This window comes from Crocodylus siamensis, chromosome 5, assembly GCF_052110815.1.
Source record: "Crocodylus siamensis isolate JL-2025a chromosome 5, ASM5211081v1, whole genome shotgun sequence".
NCBI lineage: Eukaryota > Metazoa > Chordata > Crocodylia > Crocodylidae > Crocodylus > Crocodylus siamensis.
The window spans coordinates 140,138,890-140,163,989 of NC_143399.1; the positions used below are offsets into that span (position 1 = coordinate 140,138,890).

The following is a 25,100-nucleotide window of genomic DNA, read 5'->3' on the forward strand; positions in this document are numbered from 1 at the left end:
TTTTAAGGCAAAAAAATGCTATGTCAAGATAAAAATTAACCCTGCTACCACAAACACTTTCTCACCTAAGTAACTTTACAGAGTTGAAGTTCCACTGAGTTCAGATAATAAGCTTTGGTCCTGTAAATGTTGAGTGTTCTGTCTCTAATCCAGCAAGATGTTTAAATTTAAGTACCTGTGAAGCCCCCTGGAAATGAATGGGACCACTTACAGACTAAAATATATTGCTAGCTGGGGTAACAATACTCAGCAATACTCAAATGTTTTTAACATAACTGTTTTAAAAATCCTAATGGTTGTTTAAAAAAAAGTACAATACATGTATATGTCAAATATAAGCAATTTGAGAGAGGAGGCAGGGATAAGAGAAAAGTCTAGTTAATAATTTAGGTAGTAGATATTTTTTTTAAAAGCAGCCATGATTGGCATATTAAAATGAATAAGACAAAACGATGGATGTTTTCTCTGGTTGTACTCTGGCAAATGCCTAATTCAGTGGTAGCTTGTTTAATGCAGGTCCTGATGCTGAAATTTACAGCCTTTGGGTGGATTATAGTACCTGTGCGGTACAAAGTTATCATCTACCTCTGCCCTGCAAATTGGAGAAATGAGGCATCAGCATTTGCCACAATATTTTAGGATAGAAAAAAGGGATTACACATACACAAAATAGAGGCTTGTTCTCTGACATTTTAAGAAATTTATAGATGTTAATTTGACAATATTTCTAACATAAGTATATTTTTGGAAAATATTACCTGTCTTAAGTAAAAATAATAAAATTAAGATTTTATTTCTTATTTCTTAATGAGATTTCTCTCAGATAGATTCATCATACTCTGAAATGAACATGAGATGAACATGAGTCGGCAGTGTGATGAAACCATCAGAAAAGCCAATGGCACTTTATCGTGCATCAGCAGATGCATGACAAGTAGGTCCAAGGAGGTGATACTTCCCCTCTATCGGGCGCTGGTCAGACCGCAGCTGGAGTACTGCGTGCAGTTCTGGGCGCCGCACTTCACGAAGGATGCGGATAATCTGGAGAGGGTCCAGAGAAGGGCCACTTGTATGGTTAAGGGCCTGCAGGCCAAGCCCTACGAGGAGAGACTAGAGAAACTGGACCTTTTCAGCCTCCGCAAGAGAAGGTTGAGAGGCGACCTGGTGGCTGCCTATAAGTTCATCAGGGGGGCACAGAAGGGAATTGGTGAGTATTTATTCACCAAGGCCCCCCCGGGGGTTACAAGAAATAATGGCCACAAGCTAGAAGAGAGCAGATTTAGATTGGATATTAGGAGGAACTTCTTCACAGTTCGAGTGGCCAAGGTCTGGAACGGGCTCCCAAGGGAGGTGGTGCTCTCCCCTACCCTGGGGGTCTTCAAGCGAAGGCTAGATGTGTATCTAGCTGGGGTAATGTAGGCCCAGCACTCTTTCCTGCTTATGCAGGGGGTCGGACTCGATGATCTATTGAGGTCCCTTCTGACCCTAGCATCTATGAATCTATGAAATCTGAATCTTTCATACTCTGAAATATTTCCCCCCCCCCAAGATGAACATGGAAGAAATCCAGCAATTACAATAATGGATTTGAGACACTTCTCCTACGGTCTGTATTTCATGTGGCAGCTTTATGAAATATGTGTATTAGTATATGTGCATGGCCCAGATAGTGCAATGCAGTGAACATTCATGGCTCCAGTTGATACTGTAACATGATTTTAATGTAAGAGATTTTTGGGCTTCAGCTGGAAAAATCAGACTCAAGGCAGAGTCATTAAAACTCCCATTGGTCTCTAAAAAACCAAGCTGTCCTTCCCATGTGAATTGGATTAGCTGAGTCAACTTTTTCTGGACCTCGAAGGAAGGTTCAGTGTAGTTTGTGGGTCACAGGTCTTTCCCCTTCATCTTGAACTGGACTGAGGAACAGTATTTATGTTTCTTCCTGAGCTGGTGAGTCAGCCTTACAGAGTCAACAACATAAAAACAGGCAAAGTCTGACTGATTGCTTCCTTTTACCCCTACAATAAAATCTTGGAAAAATCCATGAACAGAATATCTAAAATGATATTATGATTTGTTGGGGGAGGGAGCTGCTTACCTATTTGTTTACTGACAAATAGTATCAGAAAGTAAAATGTGATGAATAGGTCAGGCCATTTTTTACCTAGAACTAGTGTACAAACCATTACCACAGCAAGGCAAGGAAGAAATGGCATCTTGCCAAATGCATCATTATTCTTGAGGACTTTCATGTTTTTCTCATGGGGAATGTGGTTTTCTCATATCAGGCAATTATTTTGAGTTGTTATAGGGAAAAATCCTCTGAAGTTCAGGCAGGGCAAGATGTCTTTTAACAAACATATTAAGAACAAAACCGTCAACTTTTTTTTTCATATTTCAGTAGGACTTGCACCTGCTTACATAAAGACAAAACTCATTTTACAGTATTTTCTTGCTTAACAGCTCTGGTGGGTGCCTCCCACTTCCTTAGCTTTAAAAACATTCACAGTTGCAGTTGAAATGCTAATCTCAATGAGTGCTACTATACACAGATTTAGAAGTAAAGTTGTGCAGGTTGCTATGCTTCAACACTGAGCCCAGAAGAGTCAGTCTAGTTTGCAAACAACTCCCTGCAAAATTAATTTGAAAAATGTCTCTTGATTTTTTTGTAATGTAGAATGCTTTGAGATATCTATCTATATAGATATGTATAATGATGTGTGTGCATAACATTCTACATTTTTATAATATATACATATGAAATTAATAGGAATTCCTATATGTTTGTGGGTTACATTCTTAAAACCCAAGATCCCACCTGTGGCTCAATTACACTTTGGTCTGTGCACTCAGGCCTGCATAGGGAGGCATGCAAAGTGTGCGGGATTGTGACCCTTAATTCAGTTTAGCTCCAGCTTGATGAGCTAGAATAGGCTCTTCCTTTAATAAAAAAAAAAAGGATTTTTTTGTGTATTCCCAGCCGAATCAGTTCTACATCCATTCAAGAACCATGTTCAGGGCCCCACAACCGGCAAACATCCAAATTTTGTCCAGTGTCCTATGTGCAGGCCCAGGGCTGGAGGCTTGGGGTTCGGATGCTCCCGCCCTCAGCGCTAGGGCTGTCGAAGCAAGGTAGGGAGGAGTCTCCTTTTTCCATAAAGTGGGCGTAAAGCCAAGATCTTCCTACTGGAAATGAACATGGAAGGTTTAACTAGGCATTACCTCAGCGAGCACTACCCCGTGCCAGAAAAGCAGTTATGCCCAGCGACTATTAGGAAAACCGCCTTAGTGGTAGGTGTTTCCCCTGCCAGGTAGGTGAGAACAGGCCCTTCCTGGTAAAAGGAGGACCATAACCGAGGCCGTGTCCCTATGAGCACGGCCCTCTACTGCTGGCCTCGTCCTGTTCATTGCTGGCCTTTCGTCTATTCCTGTTGCTGTCGCCAGCGCCGCCAATATTTAGCCCTGCCTCGGCTGAGCGCTCTGGCAGGGTCACGGACAGGGCGCCGGCGGGCCGGGATCTCCGGAGAGTCCGGAGGCTGCGTGTACCCGGGGAGACTACACGTCCCGAGATGCAACGCTCGGCTCGCCTTGCCTCGGTCCCAGACCCGCCGCCGCACGCTGCACGCCGGGACGTGTAGTCCCGCCTCTTCCCATGGGCTGCCGCATCGCCGCGCTCTACCGGGCCCCGCGGGGGGTGACGCCGATGTCACGTGGCGCATTTGTTGACTTCCTGGAGGGGGCGCGGGGCCTGGCGGCCGGCGGGGGTGGCTCTGGGCTGGGCCGGGCCGGACGATGGCGGCCCCCGGGGGGCACCGCGGCCCCAGCTGCTGACATCTCTCACCGGAGCGGAGCGGCCGCAGCTCGGCAGGTCTGGCCCGCGGGTGCGAGGGGTGGGGAGGGAGAGGAGCAGCCGCCGGGGAGCGAGGGGTTCTGGCTGGGGCCGGGGCCGGGGTCGTGGTCGGGCCGCTGGCAGGGGTGCGACGGGCTCGGGGATGCGGCCGCAGAGCGGCGAGGGGGCCGGGCCGGAGCGCAGGCACCAGTGCTGCCGGCTCTGTGCTGCAGGTAGGAGCCACCCCCGGCGACGCACGAGCGGGGTGCGAGGCGCCCGGAGCCCGCAGTGCCTGGGCTGCCAGGGCCGCGGGCGTCGCGTTTGCCTGAGGCAGGGAAGAGGTGGGGGCCGATGGCTCTTGGTCTCCATAGGCTAGAGGCGCCCTTGGAAAATGCCAGGGATTGGCTTTGACTCTTTTTTACTACAAGTACTAAAGCAAATTCTCTGTTGCAAATTACTGAGGAAGACCCAAATGCTTTTAACCCCATGGGTACGACGGCTCTTGCTCTCTCCTGTGCATTGTGTTTGCACACCCAAGGGTGCTGCCATGGCAGGACACTGGGGTGCTAAAGCTTTTGCAGCCAGAGCATTTGTTTGGGTCCAGATCGCTTTAGGCACAGGCTGAAAGGTGATCTGCTGAGTGTGTAACAGACTTAGATGAAGCTGGGCAGCTCAGTAATGGTGCTAGGGAGAGAGTTGCTACCAGAATTGTGTCACTTATTTTCCTAGAAATAGATTAGAAAGCAAAAGCTGTTGATAGTGTGGAGTCCAGGTATTCATAGAGGTGATTTCTCTACCACCTAACTGCAGAACCAGTGAGAAGTGATATTATGGCTGTTAATAAATAACCTTGCATCTAGTGGTAACAAGTTGATAGTTTATGTTAAATACAAGGATATTTTTAAAAACGGTTGATAACCGTACCTTTTCTTTTTAAAAGGGCAGATGTTGAGTAGTTAAGGAAATATCATGTGCCCTTCAGCTCACTTAACTTCAGTAATATTTTAAATGTGGAGGTCATCTGTGATTTTTTTTTTTTTTTTTTTTTTTTTTTTTTTAGATTAAAGGTGGGAAAGAAGCTGTCTGGAACTTTAATTTTAAGCAGTGGGAGAAAACATGTAGGGAAGGGCTCCAGGTTTTAACCGAATGAATAATCATCTAAAAAATGGTGGTACAGATGAGCAGAGATCCTGTAAGGAGTGGAATAAAAAGCTGAGCAGAAAAAAAGGCTGATTTTTTTATTTATTTTTTTTACAACAGGAGAGTGAAAGGAAGGAAGGTTAGATTTGCCAGAAGTCAAATTGTTACATCTTTGCAAAAGAAACTAAATAGTAAAAGGTTCTTTAGCCTTAGAAGAAGAAAACAAAGAAAGAGGAAAATGTGCTAATATAAAGATATTAGTATATCTGTCAAGATCAGGATCAAGATGAAAGATAATCTATTTATAGACCAAAAACTAAGTGAATATGGGTGGTGACGTAGACAGGGGGAGAAAGGCGGGATGCACAATGATTATGGAACAGGAAACTGCCACATCCACAGAGAAAGCAAAACTTAAAGAGTTTAATGTGTTTGAGTTCAGGTGCAAAGGTTAATCTCCATCCCAGGTCCTAAAGAACTAGCACATGATATTGCAATTCCAGTAGCGAGCATTTATAATACATCTGACAGATTGGGGATGGTGCCATATAACTGCTTTCAAATTGGTGGGGCCAGGTAGCGTGTACCTTAGGGTACTGAAGGAATTGGCTGAGATAATTTTGGAGCCTTCAGCTTTCCTCTGCAAGAGCTCCTGAAGGTTGGGTGAGGTCCTCGATAATTGGAAAAGGGGTGCCTTCCTTTAACAAAGGGAAGAAGGAGGATCTCAGGAATTACAGCCAGTCTGACCTCAATGTCTGGAAAGATCATGGAGCAGGTCCTCAAGGAATTGATTGTGAAATACCTGCAGGAGAACAGGGTGATCAAGAATAACTAACATGAGTTTCTCCCAAAGCAAGTCATGCCTGACCAACCTCATTTCCTTTCGTTATGGTGACAAGTTCTGTAGATTAGGAGAGACCAGTTGATGAAATGCTTAGACTTCAGCAAGACTTCTGACACTCAGTCTCATTAACAAACTAAGGAAATATAGACTAGACAAAAGTACTGTAAGATGAATACGTAACTAACTGGTTGGATCATTTTGCTCAAAGAGTAGGCATCAATGGTTCATTGTCTAGCTGGGAGGAGATATATCAAGTGGGGTTTCCCAGGGTGTGTCCTTTGTCTGCTATTGTTTAATATCATCATTAATGATCTAGATTAGATGAGCCAGATGAGCAGTGCCACATCCATCCATGGGCTGGATCCAGCCATGCAGAGTAGGGGCACAGGGCAGCCCAGCCAAAACCCAGCCCCACGGGGAAAAATGGGGAAATGGGGTGTGGCTGGGATACAACCAGCAGTGCAGGCCTTGGGGTTTGGGAATTTGGTGGGAGGAAGGGTGACTGCATCAATGACCATCACTCCCCTGCTGGCACATTTCCTACTCCATGAGGGCCAGACGTGATGGCTCCATGGGCTGCATTTGGCCGGTGAGCCAGACGTTGGGAACCACTGATCTAGATGATGGGACTGAGTACGCATTTAGCAAGTTTACGGATAACACTAAGCTGGGTGGAGTTGCAGACACTCCAGAGAACAGGGCTAGAATCTCAAATGACATTTATAAGTGGAAGAAATATTCTGAAATCAACCAGATGAAATTCACAGGGACAAGTGCCTAGTCCTGCAGTTGGGGTGTGTGCATGCTGAAATATAGACTGGGGAATGACTAGCTAGGCTTCAGTACTGCAAACGAGGATCTGGGGGTTATAGTAGACCATAAGCTGAATATGGGGCAACAGTGTACTGTTGTTGCAAAACAGGCCAACAGCAGTGTCACTTGCAGATAAAGGGAAATGATTCTTCCACTCTCTTCAGAGCTGGTCGGGGTTCACTTGGAGTACTGTACCCGGTTTTGGGCCCCACACTTTGAGAAGGATATGGACAATTCGGAAAGAGTCCAATGCAGGGTGACAAAAATGATTAGGAGCCTGGAAGCCAAGACTTAAGAGGAAAGGCTGAAGGAACTAGGGTTTAGTTTGGAGAACAGAAGTCTGAGGAGGGGATTTGATAGCTGTCTTCAAATACCTGAAGGGTGATTATAGAAAGAATGAGGTGAACTTTCTGCTGTAATCGTAGGGGTAAGACAGTTTGAGCAATGGCCTCAAACTGTAGAAGATGAAAAGCATCTGATATAATGTCATTTGAGAAATTAATTATTAGTTAGAATGGGGTTTGGTAGAAGAGCTGTTAGGTGAATAAGGAGCTGACTAGAAAAGGAGATCATGGCCTGCTGAAAAAAACATATGCAGGGATCAGATTTGAGGCTGGTATTACTTAATAGAAGTATTGTAATGAAATCTTGCTGATGTTACAGAATTGAGACGGATATGAGAGAGGAAGGACCTTGAGGACTAGAGTACTAGAAATGAAATGTGACAGAATGAAGTGGGAATTTGCGTATGTATGTAGTGATTAGCAGCAAAGTTTTCCGCTGTGAATTGGGAGCTTGGCGGCTGGAACTGACAGAGGGAGAGACAGACCTGCGTGTGTTAGTTGATCACAATGTAATCATGACCCACTTATTTTCTTATTCATGACCATTGCAGCTCTTGAAGAGGTAAGAAGTAGGGTAGATCATGCAAGGTATTTCTAGTAGAGGTAGGAAAGGAATCATTTTTTTATGAGATCATGTTATTACCTTATATGGCAATACTTTGCACAATTCTAGTTCCTTCCACTCCAGAAAGATGAATTCAAACTGAAATGAGCCATGGAAGGGCTTCTAGCATAATCAAGAGAATGCAGTGCCAGTCTTATTTAGTAAAATGAAGGCTGAGAGAGAGAGGAGATATGATTATTGTCTGAAGCACTTCACCTAAGCTCTTTTTTAGTTTCCTTGTCTGTAAAATGTTTATTTTACTTAAAAATACTCGCATGTTGTTGTTGACTAATATCTGTGAAACTGTTTGAAAAAGAACACAAGGTAGATGTTTTCTGTTAATTGTACATTATTCTGAAATTTGATATAAACTTAACATGCATTTGTGCCATGGCCAAAAAAATGTTTGGACTTCCCTGGTATGTGAATTAGTGCTAGAAAAGCTAAGTCAGTTTTTATTTGCAGACAAATTAGAAAAGTTAGAATAAATTCCCATTTCTTTTCTTATTTAGTCTGAAGAAGAGAAGACTTGTGGGGAGGGAAAAGAAGGGGCAGGAAAATACAGCTTCAACTCCAGATGGGGTTGTTAGAAAGGAGACTAATCACTATTTTTCCTTTCCACTGGGGCAGGACAAGAAGTAAAGAACTTAAATTACAACAAAAGAAGTTTTAGTTTGGGAGTTCAGAAGAACTTTTGAACTCTCCGAGTGGTTAATTATCCGAGTGCCTGGGGTGTTTAGGCAGAAATTACCTTCTATTGAACGAACTGCTGTATTAGGTCCCTTCCAGCCCTGATTTAAATTTTTGTGGTTCTGTACAACAGTGGATTCAGCAGAAGTGTTTGGTTCAAGTGCTTTCTACTCTTTTGCATTATGGACCACTCAACCGAGAAACTCTTTTGGGGTCTTAATTGTGTGCATCACCGCTTCATCCACTGGTTATCAACAGCTGTATAGCAGTTAGAGCAGTTGTTGACCTGGGGAAATTATCATGTTGTAGCTTGTTTCATTAAATGTAACCACTATACACAGTGAGTGGAAATTGTGGGATGAATACATTCTCTAGTGACCTCCAGCAAGCACTCTGTACACCGCCAAATGGTTCGTGGACTGTGGTTTGAAAATAGTGACTAATGCATGTACAATCACCAGGGCTTCTAGTTTTCTCTGTTCAAAAATCCTAGATTTTCTAATTAAAACTTCAAAATTCTCTTATTAAAACCCCCAAATCTGTGTTTGTTTTCCACGATTGTGAGACGGCAGTATGCATATAGGAATCAGTTGAACATGATGTCTTATTGATAGCTTTACAATTTTAAAGCTATTTGGAAGCCTACTGTGCCTCAATCATTATAATAAAATAAATTCTGAATATCTATATATTTTGGCATTCAATTTTGGTTGTTCTTAATCATAGAAAATCAGAGCTTCCTCTATCCCCTTCACTCACCAGGACGTAGGTCTAGCTGCAGCTGTCTTTGCCCTACTGCTCTGTTGCACTGAGCAGCCCTTTTATGCCAGTGCCCTGCCTCTGCACATGTCATTGCCCTTCACTCCCAACCTGCAGCCACTGGCCCTGCCAGTGTCCCTCACTTCCAACCCACAATCCACCTCCAGCCCAGCCAGAGGGGAGCCCCCCCAGCCAGTGTCCCCCTGCTCCACCATCCCACATCATCTATATCGCCCGGCCCCTCCTCGCCCCCAACCCTAGAGTTAACTTGCAGGCAGCTGCTGGAGCTGTTCTCCATTGCTGCCTGGCTGCATTGCTGGCCATGTACAGGTGTCTGCACACACCACACATGGGCATGGCACCCACTCCCTCAGCCCCAAACAGCCCCTTGCAGGTTCTGCCCACGTGCACACAGAAATCCGTGGTTTCCTGCATCTTTCTCCTGTAAAGAAGAAAATCCATGCTTTTTTTTCTCGTTTTGAAGGAGAAAATCTGCATTTTTCTATGGCAAACAGAAAACCTGGATCCCTGATATCACCTAGGAACATTCCAGTGACTTGTCTGTTCACACATCAAATCTTCCAACACTATCTTAAAAAATAATAGAGTAACGAGATTGTGAGTCATTTCACTACTACTGCAGTAAAGTTGTATCACTAAATTTCCATGCAAGAGCTTTGTAGATATGTTTAATTCCATTTTATTTTTTCATTACTTAAAAAAAGCCTTGCAGGGGTCTCCAGCCCAATTTTATCTCCAGCCTAAGCTTTCCCATGAAAATAAAATGGCTTCAGAGCATAGACTTTTTCATGCTGAGGGGGAGTAGTGTTGTTTCATCAGTAGTTTTTATAACAAAGCTAATCCTAGAGTGTAAAGCCCAAATCTTGTCTTTGGTATGGGCATGTAGTTCTTACCTGCTTTTAATAAGATCTTGGTATGTGCCTGGGGTTAGCACCTGGGTCTAATTTTAAATCTTTCTCAAGAAATAATAGGCAGTCACATAACGCATAGCTGTTCTATAATCTCAGCAACTGATTATTCCAATATCTTCAGTAATGTCAAATTGATACTTAGCTTTGATTCTTTTTCTATCCCAAACTGATCTGGATAGCAGTAACAGATGCATGTCACAACTGAGTTTTGGGTCAGTTGTCCACTGCAAAATGAATCTATCATCTTGCTACCTTTCTTACTAAGGACTGCATGCTGTACACTTTTGTACAGATAGCACTTTTTGACAGTTTCAGTAGAAAGATGGTAATCTTGGGTCCAGAAACAGACCTAAATCAATTCCTTGAAATTATTTTGCATAAAAATTAAGCAGCATATGCCACAACTTCATGTGTTGCAGGGGATTTTTTGGTTACCCTTTCCTTTCTCTTCCCTTTTATTCCCTTCTCTATTCCTTTCTCTTCCCTTCTGTGCCATGTTTTGTCAGTCTTTTGACAGATATTTCTAACATTAGATTGTAACCTGTTTTGAGATGTTGACAGTGCCATTGTAGTTGTGTTTTACAATGCCTAGCACAATTAAAATAACAGTAGTGATCATTTTTACAAAAGCAATATCTTAGAGAGGTTTCTTTCCTGCCCTGCAAAGTATGCCTGCAGCTGTCTTCTGAATATATGCTAATACTTGGTTCAGTTCTGTAATGTTAAATTATAAAAACACAAAAAGACTTTGAAAAGTCTTTCATTGGTGCATCGTGTGGTCATTTTTCAAACATAATGAGTTGTTAATTGAACTTTCTCTTTGTATATCTTGCTGTTAGTTTGACTCTATAGTCAAAACAGCTGATATGACATTTTTGGCACTATTTCCTATTCATGTGTGTTAGTACTCTGATGTATGCTTTGGAACCTCACTTATGCCTTTTTCATGTTGTGAAGGATCAATGTGTTCATGGTTACTTTGCCCTAAGACACATGGCTATTCGTGAATATACTATGTATTAACAGAGGTACTAGACTTTTTGTTTTTTAATTTTGGCTCAAGTGCCTGTGATACATATACTGAAGGTGATTCCAAGCTCAGCTTTTCATCCTTTGTCTAGTAGAATGACAGTTGCCAATCTTTCTGGCTTAGTGAACTTTCCAGTATGAGCCAGAGGCACCTGCATTGTAAAGCTCACCAGTTGAGGATAATACATATTTTTGGAAAAAAGTATCTTTCATTTGTTACGTAGATGGAATCCACATTCTGTTAGGGAGATATTCTTTACCTAGCTTAGCAACTGCCAATTTTTCTATGTATGCTAGAACAATTTTTGCATTGCATTATGTAAGTATGCCTCTCTTCACCCAGTTACAAAATCAGGAATTGTTCCCCTATCTACTGTGGCCACTCAGTTAAATAAAAGGACTGTAATAAATATTTTTACTTTTGAATTTGTTAATGGATATGTATTTGTGGTTGTAGCAGGGAAAAGGTGTCAGTATATTTTTCAAGAATAAGAGTTCCTTGGGCAAAAATAAAAAACTTTCCTCTTGATGCTGACAGTCTGGTATTTTAGCGTTATACAAGTTCTTATAGTCTTTAAATTGATTAAAGTTCAATTTTTTTTGTTGACTTGCAAAAGTTCCAGCAGTTATTACTTGGAATATACAAGTTTTCATGAACAGCATTTAGAAGTTTATGGTTCATTATCTTTGTATAATCTTGTTCGTATGTTTAAGACTCTGCAAGAAAAACACAGCAAATAATCAAAGCTGATATTTATAAGGCTTAATATGGCATGAAAAGTGTGGATGTAGTTGGGCGTTTCCATAATAACATGAGCATTTTTATGAAAAATGGATTTCTTGTTCTCTCTAAATATAAGGTGTCATGATAAGTAACAAGACAAGACTTAAATAAAAAATATCTTGCAGAAACCTTTGGGCTTCTAACCTGTTGCTGCTTTTGATATGTGTATCTTGGTGGGAATTTAACAGTATTATCTCTTTCTTTAAAACAGCTGTCATGGATGAGCCAGGAGAAGATGACATATATATTTTGAAACATGAAAAAGCAGACAGTGCTCGTAGAAGAGATGCAGATATTCCTATTTCAGTGTATACGGGAGATGAGTCTGTTGCTTCGCATTTTGCCCTTGTTACTGCTTATGAAGATATCAAGAAACGACTAAAGGAGACTGAGAAGGAGAACTCAGTATTAAAAAAAAGAGTAAGGGTCTTAGAAGAAAAGGTAAAAAATATTGCACCTATTTCCTTGTAATGATGAGACTAATTTGTCCTTGATATTTTTGAATGAATAATGAAATGGATGAGTCGTGTTGGAATACAATTAACCCTTAATTCTTTAGATAAGAATACTATTTCATTGTAAGATTTTTTTAGTATGCTTAGTCCCTAAAGAAATATCTTTTACTTTTCTCTGATGCAGTCTAGTTCTCCTTGATTTATAGAGAACGGACAAACTTTTGCTACTTTAAAAGGGGAGAGGAGCTGCTGCGTGAGAGCACACAGCAGCTGTTGCGATGTAGTTGTTACATCTGTATGATCCTGCTATATTAAAAATTAACCAAATTAACCCTGAATGAAGCAGACTAAAGTTGGAACAGTTTTGCTCTGCCTGTATCTCTACAGAAAAATGCACACATAAAAGTTGCATCAGAACAGATCAGTATCCTTTCATACTGTTACAATTGTTACATCTGTCTATAGTCTATACCCCTAGTCTTTTCATTTCAGTTGTGCTTTCTTACTTCCTTCTAAACAGCATGAGGTAGATGAGGGAGGTCACTTATTATTACCTTCTGGTTTGCGGGAGACTTGGATAGGCTTCAAAGGGGGAAGGGGAGCCAATGCTCTCCTTCTGAAGCTACTCCAAGTGTACATTTTTCTTGGGTTTCCCAATTATTTTTCCAGTCTAAATTGGGGAAGTCTAGCTCCAGTTTAGGTTTATACAATCCTGCTCCAAAGAAGCCTTGGCATGGTTTATCTGTCCCTTAGCCATGAAATCTGGGCCTTGGAAACATCTGCCTGACAAGCAGGGATCCTGGTTTTCTCTGACAAAAACCATGGAATCTGTGATTAAAATGAAAGGCCCTTTACTCCCCCTCCTTCCCCCCACAACCCTCCCAGTCATGTTTGTGTTCCTCAGTGCCCTCCCACCCCTTCCAGAAGGGGGCCCTCCAGCTGCCAGGGCTGCAGGGCCAGGGACCTGGGTCCACAGACCCTGCCCTCCCGCGCAACAGGAGGCAGCAGCTGCTGCAGCGGAGAGAAGCCCAGCTCCACCCTGCTCTTTTTCTAATGCAGGCTTGTGTAGGTGGGGCTGGCTCCACTGCACGTACCCCCGGGGGGGCAGGGGGGACCCTGGATATCCAGGGGGCAAAAACTCCACGGAGAAAAAAAGCGGAGCAATGCATGTATGGGCAGTGCATCCTTGTAGTGCAGAGAACACCAGATTGTGCAGTATGTGGTGCTGCAGCCCTCTTTGTGGTGCCACATACCGCATGGCTGCGCTCGTTTGGATGTGCTCAATCTATTTTGGTGGCTAGGATAACTGAATGGTGAGAAATATTCTGTCATCCCTTTTGTCTTTGAGTTTTAAATTTCAAAGTTTGGGTACAAGTATGGTTAAAATAGTTTATTTATAGATTTATATAAATAAATCCATGGGGAATGGGGGGGTCCAGATAACAAAATATGCTCGTTAATTGAGAGGCCCAAACAGGCATCTTTGCCTGTTTGGGCCGCTGCTTCTCTCGCCACATCCATGGCATCGCTGACCCTCCCACAGGCTCCAAGGGACAGGGTGGTGGGCCCCACGCAGGTTGACATGCCCCAGGCCTTGAGGGCTCGGCTGTGCAGGCTGCTTTGCCCTTGGCCGTGGGGACTCGGCAAAACTGGAAGCGCCATAGTGGCCGCTTCTGGTTTCACTTTCACTTTGAAGTCGGTGTGCCAGTTAATGCAGCATGCCAGCTTGTAAAGTGCCAGTTAAGGCAATTTTTACTGTACTTACATTTAGATACCATTCCTAAAGTTCTGGGTGAAGTGTGTTTTACTGATGAAGAATTAAAGAGTGTACTTAAGCAATTGAAAGAATAGAAACATTTAAATGCATTGTCCACTATAAAGTTATAAAACAGGCAAAATAAAAAAGCATGGGAAGAAGTTTCTTGCATGTGATTGCTTTCCTGTTACCTTCTGACATAGGTCAGGAGGAGGAAAACTTGAATCCAAGTTTACCTTCAAATTGCTAAGTTTGAACAAATACTCTAGAATGTGCAACCTCAGAGAACTAGCACGTCACATTTAACACCTGTTCTTAAGAGCTTCTACCAACAAGTCCAAAATAGATAACTGTATTTTTTGGTTTTATAGACCTGGGGTGCTAGTATGAAGTCATTTAAGAGTTGGAACAGTCCATAAAATGTCACTAGTTTGTTCTGAATTGTTTACGTGCATATGAAGAGTCTGTTTTAAAGACAGTTATGGTTAGGTATGCTCCTGGTAGTATGATACAAAATGTTTTATATAAAGCTGTTCTTGCAGGGCTGTTCTGGGCTTGGGTTGCATGCATACACGATTCTGTTTTAAAGCAAGATTAATGCTATCCATATTTGCAAATTAATTTTCAGTATTTTTGAGTACCTAACAGTAAACTCTTGAATCCTTGAGTAACAGCCATCTAGGTATGTGCACATATCCACATTGGTTGGATTGACCCAGAAAATAGCTACCACAAATTAATGGGTTTGTGCAATCTTAGTTAACTGTTGAATTGACAGATCAGCTACTTCTTGTCACAGCAAGGACAGTATTAGTATAGGTTATTTTCCCAAATAATCTAAACATGAGAAAATAAATATTCTGATTTTTTTTTTTTTTTTTTTTTTTGGAATTTTTTCTCTAAGGAGAGAGCTGTCCAGTACTTAACCCAGTTATCACCTTTTAATAGATTTTTAAGATCCCAAAGGGACCCTGATTATCATCTCATCTAACTTTAATTACAGGCCAAAGAATCTATTCAGTTATCTGGATGTTGTTTTCTTGCAAACCAAGTTCTCCTCCTGTTAAGTGCTTTTACAGAATTATCGGTGCTTCTGTGCCCAGTTTGTACTTCTAGAGCATATGCTTCTTTGAAAGTTCAAGAGACTGATAACTGGCCTGTAAACCTTGTATTTTGAGATTTGTTATAAATAGATTTCTACACCCTGACCTTCCAGCTTGTATGTACTTGCGCATGCATAAGCTCTTTCTCTCTCTTTTCTTATCTATAAACTCAATTGCTTTGCCTGCTGACTCAGCAGCTGCATTCTTGGCATGGAAGGGGCTGGCATGAGACTAGTGTGAATAGATAAGACTAGATAAATAGTTGCTCTCTACAGTTTTTGTTTCATAAAAAATATATATGACATGAGTTAGTGGCCCATAATATGAAACTATGCCTTTAGTTTTAATATAGAATGATGGTTTGCTAAGTAAATGCGGAATGTTAAAGTATTCAGATAAAGATTGTTTCTTTTGCTGCTTAAACTTTAGCTCCTTGGTTCCCGTTTGGAAGAAGAAACCCGCTCAGTTGGATGTGAGCAAGTAAACAAGGCCTATCAGGCCTATCGAGAAGCCTGCATTGACAGGGAGAATTTGAAAAGCAAACTGGATAAAATGGTATGTCCATTTAGGTAATGAGTTAATTGATGTATGACATATATTTACTGCTAGCACTTTAATTGTATAATAGAGGGGGTTTTTATTCTTTTTATTTGTTGCAAACTTGCATGTTGTCACTTGTTTAGGCTTTTATAGCAACGTCAAATGCACTTTGGTGTAGTCATGCATACAAATGAAAACTGAATGGTTTTATATTGCATGTACCTTTTTTCTTGTTGACCCAGATTTTACATTGCAACCAGTCCAAAAACAGCGTTCGGGTATTTTAAATGTTTGCTGTAAAGAAACGGAACTGATAGACTCTGTATCACAAGTCTTGACAAGCTTTTCTTGAATTAGGTAAAAGAGAATGCAGAATCCTTGAAAATCTTGAACGAGCAATTGCAGTCCAAAGAAGTAGAGCTTCTACAGCTAAGAACTGAAGTGGAAACTCAACAGGGTATGCTTTTGGTTATTCTGCTTTGACTGTAAATGTGTCAGCATATGCAGGTCAGAACATCAAGAGCTTTTAACAGAGCTGGGATTCCTTTGCTGAGCCTGACAGCGTAGTCCACTCTAAGGGACAATGTTCAGTTAGCATGTTGTACGTTTCTACATATGTTAATTTTCACACTGACTTGTTGCATTACAAGCAGCTTCCAAGTGAGAGCTGAGATAGGCATGCCACATATTCACTGCCTCCATTTTTTCAATAACTTCTTTAAATGAAGAGCAGAAGTAAATACATACTGTAACTGTTAAATAGGTACGGTATCTTTCTAGAAACACGTGTTAAAATGAGCTTGAGAAATTCCATGGTGATGGGACTATAAAAAATGTCAGGTAGTGTTTTTAATCAATTTCTCCTTTCTAAATATACATTTGCTCATAGCATCTAATCTTAAATCATTTGTAACAGTTGTGGATACAGTAGCTCTTTCTTGGTTTTTTGCAAGATCTTGTTTCAGGAAGTTATACTGAAATACTAGTGAGTTTTAGAAATGAAGGTATCAAATTAGAGAGAGATAAAATTGTTTTGGTTTTATCCTAATACTACTTATATTGTCAGGGAAGAGTCTTATTTATAAAGTATATTTATAAACCAGAATAACAGGTCATTTTCTTCACCATTCTGGGGAATGATGCATAAGTCTTTTACAAATCAATAGGAGAATAGTTTGTAGGATGCATTATGATGAGGCAGTTAACTCTTTTCAAGAACTTTTATATTTTTTAAATAATGTAAGGTGAGGAAGAGAACAAGGTAAAAACACCTTATGTTTTTAAAGTTGAGGCATAGGAAGATATGTATGTGTCCGAGGTTTCAGATTCTACACAGACATTATGAAGGCTAAATCCCAAGTACAAATGGCATATACATGAAATCTTGAAGACTTTATATCTTCCATGCCTGGACCATACGACCTTATTTTGAAAAGCTAAGAGGATAGTAGGATATGCTTTTAAAAAAGGTAGTTTGCAGAGTGATAGTTTAAATCCCACCCTAATGAGTTGTGTTACTATATGCAAATGATTTTTCTTCACATTATGATAATTCTGTTTAGAAACTTAATTCAAAATCTCTTCAGATTCTATCTTCTGTGTTTGCTTATTCTGATAAGTGTTCTTGCTATGGGAGTACTATATTGTCAGAATGCTTCATTTTGTAGTATTTTGTCAAGAACTGAATTGATATTAGGATGATCTCAGGGTTCAGAGAAGAATATGCTTTTATTAGCTAATTTATGTAAGTTACCTGGATAGTGTGTATAGTTTCCTTTTTTTCCCCTCTTTTTAAATCAAGGCGTGTTCTATCTGGTTTATTTAACTTTTTTTGCTCAGTAGCATCTTTTGCACTTCTGTTTGGGGTTGCCCATTAAATGTAATTGGGAAGAACGTCTAGTAAATTTTAGCATTGTGTAAAACTAACAGGGAATAGGTTCATATTTTCAGATGTTGTTGCCTGTATGCAAGATTGCACACTTGATTTGCACATTTTAACTCCAACTGTTATTTGATACTAGACCTGATTTGGGTCCTTTCTTATTTTCTAGTCTTTCAATCTGTGTTTGCATTAAGACATTTATGAGCTTCTCCATCACTTATGCTGGAAAATATTGTGAAATAAATTAAAGGGACATGGGGCTGTAAGGTGCTATTTTCTGAGCCATGCAAAATAAGTTCCTTGTACAAGAAGTATTACATATGGGGGAATAAAAGGAGATGAGGAATCATGAACGTTGATTAACTGACGTGTGTGTGTGTGTGTGTTATTAAAGAGGGGGCACTTACATTTTTTTAAACTGACTTCTCATTAATGAAAACAGAATAAGAATCTGATTCCTTTTTGACTTGTGTGGGTATTCAACCTGTATGATGACACTGACTTAATTCTCAAGCTTTATATTAAGGGTTGCAATCAATCTTTATTGCTTTTCTTATAGTGATGAGAAATCTAAACTGTTCCTCATCTAGCTGGGAAATAGAGAAGCTGAATAGTGACCTAAAAGTGCACAATCTGGAACAGGATCTAGAAAAACTGAAGAAAGAATGCAACAGTCTCAGAAAGGAACTACAAAAATTTGTGCAGAAGGTACTGCTGCATTCTAGAATTTGAATATTAATGTCTTGTAATAGGTTTTAAGATTAAGCTGGTATTATTGTTTATAATATGGAATCTCAACATTCTACCCGTCCTCCCTTTTACGTGAGAAATCTATGGGGAAAAAATAGATTTGTATTTATCATACATATTACAGAAGAAAAAGGAATGCCTTTTATTTGTAAAATGTAATAAACATATAGAACATAGAATGTAATAAACATATAGATATAGAAGTATTTACCTCTTGAAAACAATGCAGTATTCGAGGTATTGGTAGCAGGTCTGTTGTGTTGCCTGACATTGCCCAGTGTAAAGCCTTTTTTTCAGATACTATAAAAGTTTGTCATGGTAACTATGACAAATGTTAAATGTTCAGGCTGAAATTTTACATGCTGACTTGTCTGCCCTAGCTTGGAATTTTCCAGATAATTCACCCAGAAAGTTTAATCCATTTCTGAGAGTGGTGCTAGAGGAAATGTCTTGTTCCTTTTTAAAGTGCGACGTGCCTTTTGCTTTGAATAGTCGTAGTACCTACTTGTTGAGGGGTAAGAGCTTGAAATTTGATAGAGAGCCTTTGTATTAGAGGTCTTCAATCCCTGTGAAAATCCCCCCCAGATTCGGCTAAGTTTAGTTTTTTGAAAAATCAAGTTCATACATGGCCAGTAGAGACTACTTAAGCACCTAAAATTTCTGAAGTCTCTCTATGTATTGGGCATTCTTGGGTCTCCCTTGCTTCTAATAGTGAACTGACTTGCCCTGTGGGGATAGTGTACATACAAGTGAACCTGCTGCAGTGCAGAGTTACATGGGTGAGACGGCACACATCAGAATTAAGGCTTCTTCTGCAAACTTAATTTGGATACGTGCATTATGATGGAGTAATCCAAGTGGTCACACATTTTTTCATAGGACTTTTGCTTTTCTGAAAGCACAGGGTAGCTGGTGCTCACTGAGTCAGCAGCACTCCAATGTTTTGTTCTCTCGTTATTCAGTGTATAGCCTCTTTGTCCTCTTTCACTGAATGCTTTGCAAATCCTGCTCTGAAGATCAAATTAGTCTTTCTTCATGGCTTTTTAAGGCAGTCCTTACTACACTATCTGGCTATTTTAGAAAAGTCTATAGAAATAAAAGTAATACAGTAGAAACTGGATACTTCACAGGGTTAGGGTTCTTATTACCTACAAAGGTGAGCATTGGCAAAGTAACTGGTGATTATACAAAGCTGCAGCAAAAAGCTACCTGGGACCTTTGAGGTGCTCCAGCTATTCACTGTGGCTTACTTTAAAGGACACTGATTCTGCAATCAGTTGTGTAGGTTGTCCTTAAGTGGGTAACACTGTAAACCAGTTGGATTTGAATGATACTGCTTTTATATATTCCTACTGTACTCTATGTATTTTATTGTACTAAGACCCTGTTTTTCTCATCTAGACAGCCAAAACCAACCAAGCTCCTCTGTTAGAACTTTGATTCAGGTTCAAGCAGTTGAAGCCTCGTGTAGTAATTCATGCTCATTCTCTTAGACGTGCTGAAGTCAGTTACTCTAAGACTTTTCAGAACATCGTGGTCCAAAATACAGCTTCCATATTTTAACTTCTTGAAAAAAGATTTAGAATAGAACAATTATCAAACTAAAACCTGATTTTAACATTGTTCATTACATGCAATATCCTGTCCAAAAGCTGTGTCCTAAAACTGGACCATTTTGAGTATTTCCTGCCTGAGTGCATATCAGGTGAACTGATGTAAATGTTCTGTTTGTCCAGTGCTATGCCAGTGGTATAGCAAGAGGACTAAACTGCTGTAACAAACAGACAGTATAACTATGTTAGTTCAGTGTTATCTAACTCTTTTTAAAAGAGTCCAAAATATAGCTTTTTTATTTATTTTTTTTAACCTTTTAAAAATGTTTACTTTACAATATTTATATTAGATTAAGTAGTTACTGGTTGTCTTAAAGCTTTTGCAGATCCCAGAGTGTGTGCTGCTGCTGTTTTCCCTTCCCCTGGCCTAGAACTGTGCGAAAGCAGGGGCTCTGGCCAGACCCTATACTGACCAACTGATGAGCTCAGAGCATCCTGGTATCCAAGATTATGGCAATGGATTCAGCCACATCCCCTTTACCTGTGTAGAACATGTGCAGAGAGCTTTCTTTGCTGCATATATTCTAAATGTAGCTGTGTGTTCCTGTTATTAAAATGAAATGCAGCTAAATGCAAGATGCGGATGAAACAGTATTGAAGTTCTTTGTCCTAAAGAGGGCATGCTAACTTAATTTTGTCCATATTTTGAATTTCCTATTGTTTTAATATTTATGGAAATTCAATTTGACTTCAGCTGGTAAGGACCAACTGAGTAGGTGGAAAAGATATTGCATCTACACAAAGAGCCTTGCCTGCCTATGGGTATATAGGTCTGGGGGTACTTAAGAAGGCCCTAGGGGGAATGAGTAGGGACAGAGTGCCGCTATGCACCATCCCGTGCTGCTGCACCGGCGCTGCCTGCCTGATGTGGGGTGGGGGAAGCTTGCACGCGGGACCTGCTGCCGCTCCGCCTTCGGCCAGGGCCTACCCTCCCTCCCCCCGACTCTGCATCTCACCACCGGTTTCAACTTATCCAAAAAGATTGAAAACCTCTTATAGGTGGTTCGACAGCATTCTGATAGGCAGTCTGATTTGCTGCCATTGATCCTTTTTCTGGGAATGTAACTTGGTTTAATGTTAAGTGCCCTTGAGACTTGTTACTGAAAGTATGATACATTTTTGCCTCAACATTCTGAAGTATAGTCTTTCTCCACTAGATGGTAGTCAAGAAATCAGATTCCCTCAGGTTGAGAGTTTTACTATTAACTTTCCTTTGGTGATGGGTTTTCATTTATGTCCGTTTTTATAAGAGCTTTTCCAGATAGCTTTGTATATTTAACAAACCCAAAATATTGTTTCTTACATGCAATTTTTAAAATAGTTTTTGGAGATAATTTAATAATAGCTATATAAATAATTGGTGATTCAGTGGATAAATTAAGCTTTTATAGTACTCTGCTGATCACGCTGAACTAATGTAACTGTGCCACTGATACAGCATAGGACAAATGGAACTTTTATATCAATTCAACTGATAGGTACTGTTGAGTAGGAAATACTTGGTATAATATTGTATGGCTCCATAGTTTTAGGAGGCAACTTCGTTATGTTACATGTAGTATCCTATAATAGTGTTAAAATTGGTTTGCTTCTGCTGTGGCCTTGAACTTGCAATTTCTGGGCTGTCAACTGTGCACCTTAGTGCCTGTGCCACTCCAGCCCCCCTATTGTAAAGTACAAAAAAGAGCGCCTTCTTCTTCCAAAAGAACACTGTTAAATCAGCCTGAGAGCACAGTGTTGCAAGTTCTTACATTCAATTTGTGCTTACTAGTGTATCTCTTTTTTTTAGACTGAATTATGCAAAACTGTAAATGTTGTCTTGTATTTCAGTTTTACACTGCTATAGGCCAGCAAAATGGTAAAACTTAAGCCCCTGATCCTGCAAATGCTTGAACAGGCAGGCATTTCAGCTTGTGAACCCTAAGTTCTCAAGTATAAATGGTCCCAGTGACTTCAGTGAAACTACTTGTGTGCTTCATTTTAAACAGGTTTGCACTATAAAGGGCTAATATTATATTTAAAAATATTTTAATGGTTCTTCCTGGGATAAAACCTATGTTGTATGAAAACAGTTCACACACACACAAAAAGTCATTATATTTTTCAGTTCATTTAAGAAGGTTATTGTGAACTTTATGGGCAAAGACTATAAAACTAGGAACCTGAAAATTAGGTTCAAGCCTTTTAAAAACAACAAGATGACTTTTTGCAACCAATGAGACTTGTTTTACTAAGTTGCAAACTTGAGTAGGGGTGGGGAAAAGTGCAGGTTCTTTGAAGCATCTCAGTGTTTCTGATTTGTAGAATTGACAGTTTTGGAAGGTGGTGCTAGCAAATAGTGCTCAGGCTGTTTAGTTGCCACTTGTGTTTCTCTGATTTATTGTTCTTGCAGAAATAATGTTAATGAGGCCTTAGAGGTTTCTCTCATAAATGAGATTTTAAGCATTACTCTTTTAGAAAGAAACCTCTACCCTTAACTTTTTTGAAAAATTCAGAGTGGGATGATGTTATTGCAGTTTATCAACGTTCTCAGAATTGATTCCTCTTCCCAAAACACAAATGCAGATAACCACAACTTTGGTAGGAACTTCAGTATTTATTTTCACCAGCTTCTGTTACAACATGTGATGCTTCGGTTTCTGTTTGAACTTTCCCTCCCAAAGTTTGAAAATGAAGACCCTCATTCTACTAAGATTTATGCCAGATAAATGGCTTTGCTTTTGTTACTCTGTAATGTTGGACTGAATTAATTTGTGTTTTGTATTCTTTTCAGAACAAGGCTCAGGAAGGAAATCAGTTTAATGGAGACCTCATTCAAAGGCGAAACTTTCAGAGGTACTGTCTTTTTGTCACTAGTGTTTGTTTAGAAATGCAGTGAACATAAATGCAAAGGGGATCTCTGAGTTGAATTCATTTGCATATACTTAGGTTTGACCATGTTTCATATTTAACAAAAAAAACCCCTTTAGCTTTTCCATGTTGATAAATTAGAATGAATAGTAGTACTGACCTGATCTCCAAGCCAGAAAGGAAGATATCGTCTTCTGGCTAGTGTACAAATGACAGAAGTTAATTACCATTGGCCTTTTTAGTCATATCAGAGTTGATTTGAGTAAGTGGGGAATTACCAGAGGCTATCAAGTTGAATGTTTGGGGTATAGCAGTCTATGGAGAGCTCTGTAAACTGGAATGGTGATTCTGAATTTAATGGCTTCAAAACAGTGTGCTGGAGTGGGATATGTGGTTCTATTAACTGCAGCATTATACATATTTGGGTGTTTTTGAATTTAGCGAATAGGAGTTGAATTTTATTGCATTTACTATTGAGCAGCCAACATGAGATCATGAAGCTTTTATTCAGAAGTTGGTTTCCTTGGCTAATTTCTTCTGAATTATTGAGTTGGGGTATTAGGTAAGTAAGTAAAGTATCTGAATGAGGGAGCATAGGATAGCAGGGAGACTGTGATGTCTGAGGACAGGTGGCAGTAGAAGAAGGATACTGAACATCCTCTAGAGCCATGCTGATGACAAGGTAAGAAAATAAGTGCTATACTGCAGCAGACTAATGGCTTCCCACCCAGTAGCCTGTTTCTGACAGTGGCAGAAGAGAATGCTAGAGATCAGTGCTTTTCAACCACTGTGCTGCGAAGAGCTCCCTAGTGTGCTGCAGGAATTTTAGAACTGCTGGTAGCTGTTTGTGAAGGAGAAATAGTTTATTTCGGGTATAAAGGTTATTTACTTAAAGCTAATGTAGAAATGAATCTACTGCCCATGTGTTGGTTGCTGGGGACATGCAGTTCACTGAAACCTCTCGGCTTTCAGTTCATGCCATTCGTTTCAGCGCATGGTGCTCTCAGGCTTGAGTGCAGCTTGTAATATACGTACTGTGGGTGTGCTTCTTCTGCTTTTACTTTTTATTATGTGGCCAGAGTACTCTTATAGTATTGTCTTTGTGTCAGTTTGACTTTTTAAAAATGGAGAAATTCTTGAAGAAGATCTCATCATCTGAAGTTTCACGTAGCAACTCTGCGTAAAGAGAACCTTCAATTAAGAAGATGAAGTCACTGACCAGGCAGTGTAATGAAGACTACTTGGAATTTTTTTTTTTCTCGTGTGGTGTCACTTCATCTCCTATGCCCAAGAGCTTAATGTGCAGAGAAAAATTATCAAATGAATCTGTGGTCCCAAGTAAGCTGAAACACCACCTTTCGACTAGGCACTCAACTTACATAAACAAAGGCAGGGACTTTTTTTTAAGAGGTTGCAGAAAGAAAATGCAAAGCAGAGTAACCTTATGAGAGAAACTTTCATCAGAAATAAACAGGTGTGCTATGGGGATGGGGAATACCTTAACAAGGATACTGTAAAAAACTTTTATTAACGTAAATGTGCCTTGGGGTGGACAAGGTTGGGAAATACTGCTGTAGATGGAGGGCATCTAACCAGATATCTCTAGAGTGATCTATCCCTTTTCAGTACCCTCCCTAGTATCCACCATTTATTTGGCTAGGGATGCCAGAGGAAACGTTTTCATCTATTCTGTTTACTAGCCATTAGTAGATCTATCATCTGTGAATTTATCCAGTCTCTTTTAAATCCTGGCTATGCTACTTGCCTCGCCTACCTCCTATGGCAGTGAATTCTAGAAGTTAACTACATGTGTAAAAGAAGTACTTTATCTTGTTAGTTCTTAAACCTGTTGCCCACTAATTTCAGCGGGTGCCCCCTTGTTCTAGTATTCTGGGACTTGGTGAACAACAGTTCCCTGTTTATTTGGTCTACCCCCTTCTTGATTTTTATAGACCTCTATCATATCCCCCATCTACCATCTCCTTTCCAAACTGAAGAATCCTAGCTTTTTTTTCTTTAGATTTTTAGCTCCAGGCTCCTGATGATTTTGGTTGTCTTTCTCTGTACCTTTTCTAATTCTACTACATCCTGTTTGAGACATGGGGACTACAGTGGCACACAGTATTCAAGAAGTGGGCATATCACACGATCATGTTGACCGTTTTGCTTTCAGTTCCATTCTTAATGATACCCAACATCTTACTGTTTGTTCCTGGTTGCCACCGCACACTGAGCTGAGTGCAGTGACTCTAAGGTTTCTTTCACAAGTTGTAACAGCTAGTTCAGAATCTAGCATTGTGTACGTATAGTTTGAGGTTATTTTTTCCCTAGGTGTGTTACCTTCCACTTGTCAACATTACATTCATCTGCCATTTTTTCAGTT

General features: G+C 40.3%; 1 protein-coding gene across 1 annotated transcript in view; it reads left to right on the forward strand.

Annotated features, from left to right (window-relative positions):
• The first annotated feature begins 3,659 nt into the window (after positions 1 to 3,659).
• AZI2 (5-azacytidine induced 2) overlaps positions 3,660 to 25,100 on the forward strand; it is a 33,458-nt gene continuing 12,017 nt past the window's right edge. The window contains exons 1-6 of the mRNA XM_090046488.1: positions 3,660 to 3,868; positions 11,980 to 12,209; positions 15,512 to 15,637; positions 15,980 to 16,079; positions 18,064 to 18,212; positions 22,641 to 22,702. Coding sequence (XP_089902614.1) covers positions 11,985 to 12,209; positions 15,512 to 15,637; positions 15,980 to 16,079; positions 18,064 to 18,212; positions 22,641 to 22,702 — 662 coding nt within the window. The 5' untranslated portion in view covers positions 3,660 to 3,868; positions 11,980 to 11,984. The remainder of the gene's footprint in view (positions 3,869 to 11,979; positions 12,210 to 15,511; positions 15,638 to 15,979; positions 16,080 to 18,063; positions 18,213 to 22,640; positions 22,703 to 25,100) is intronic.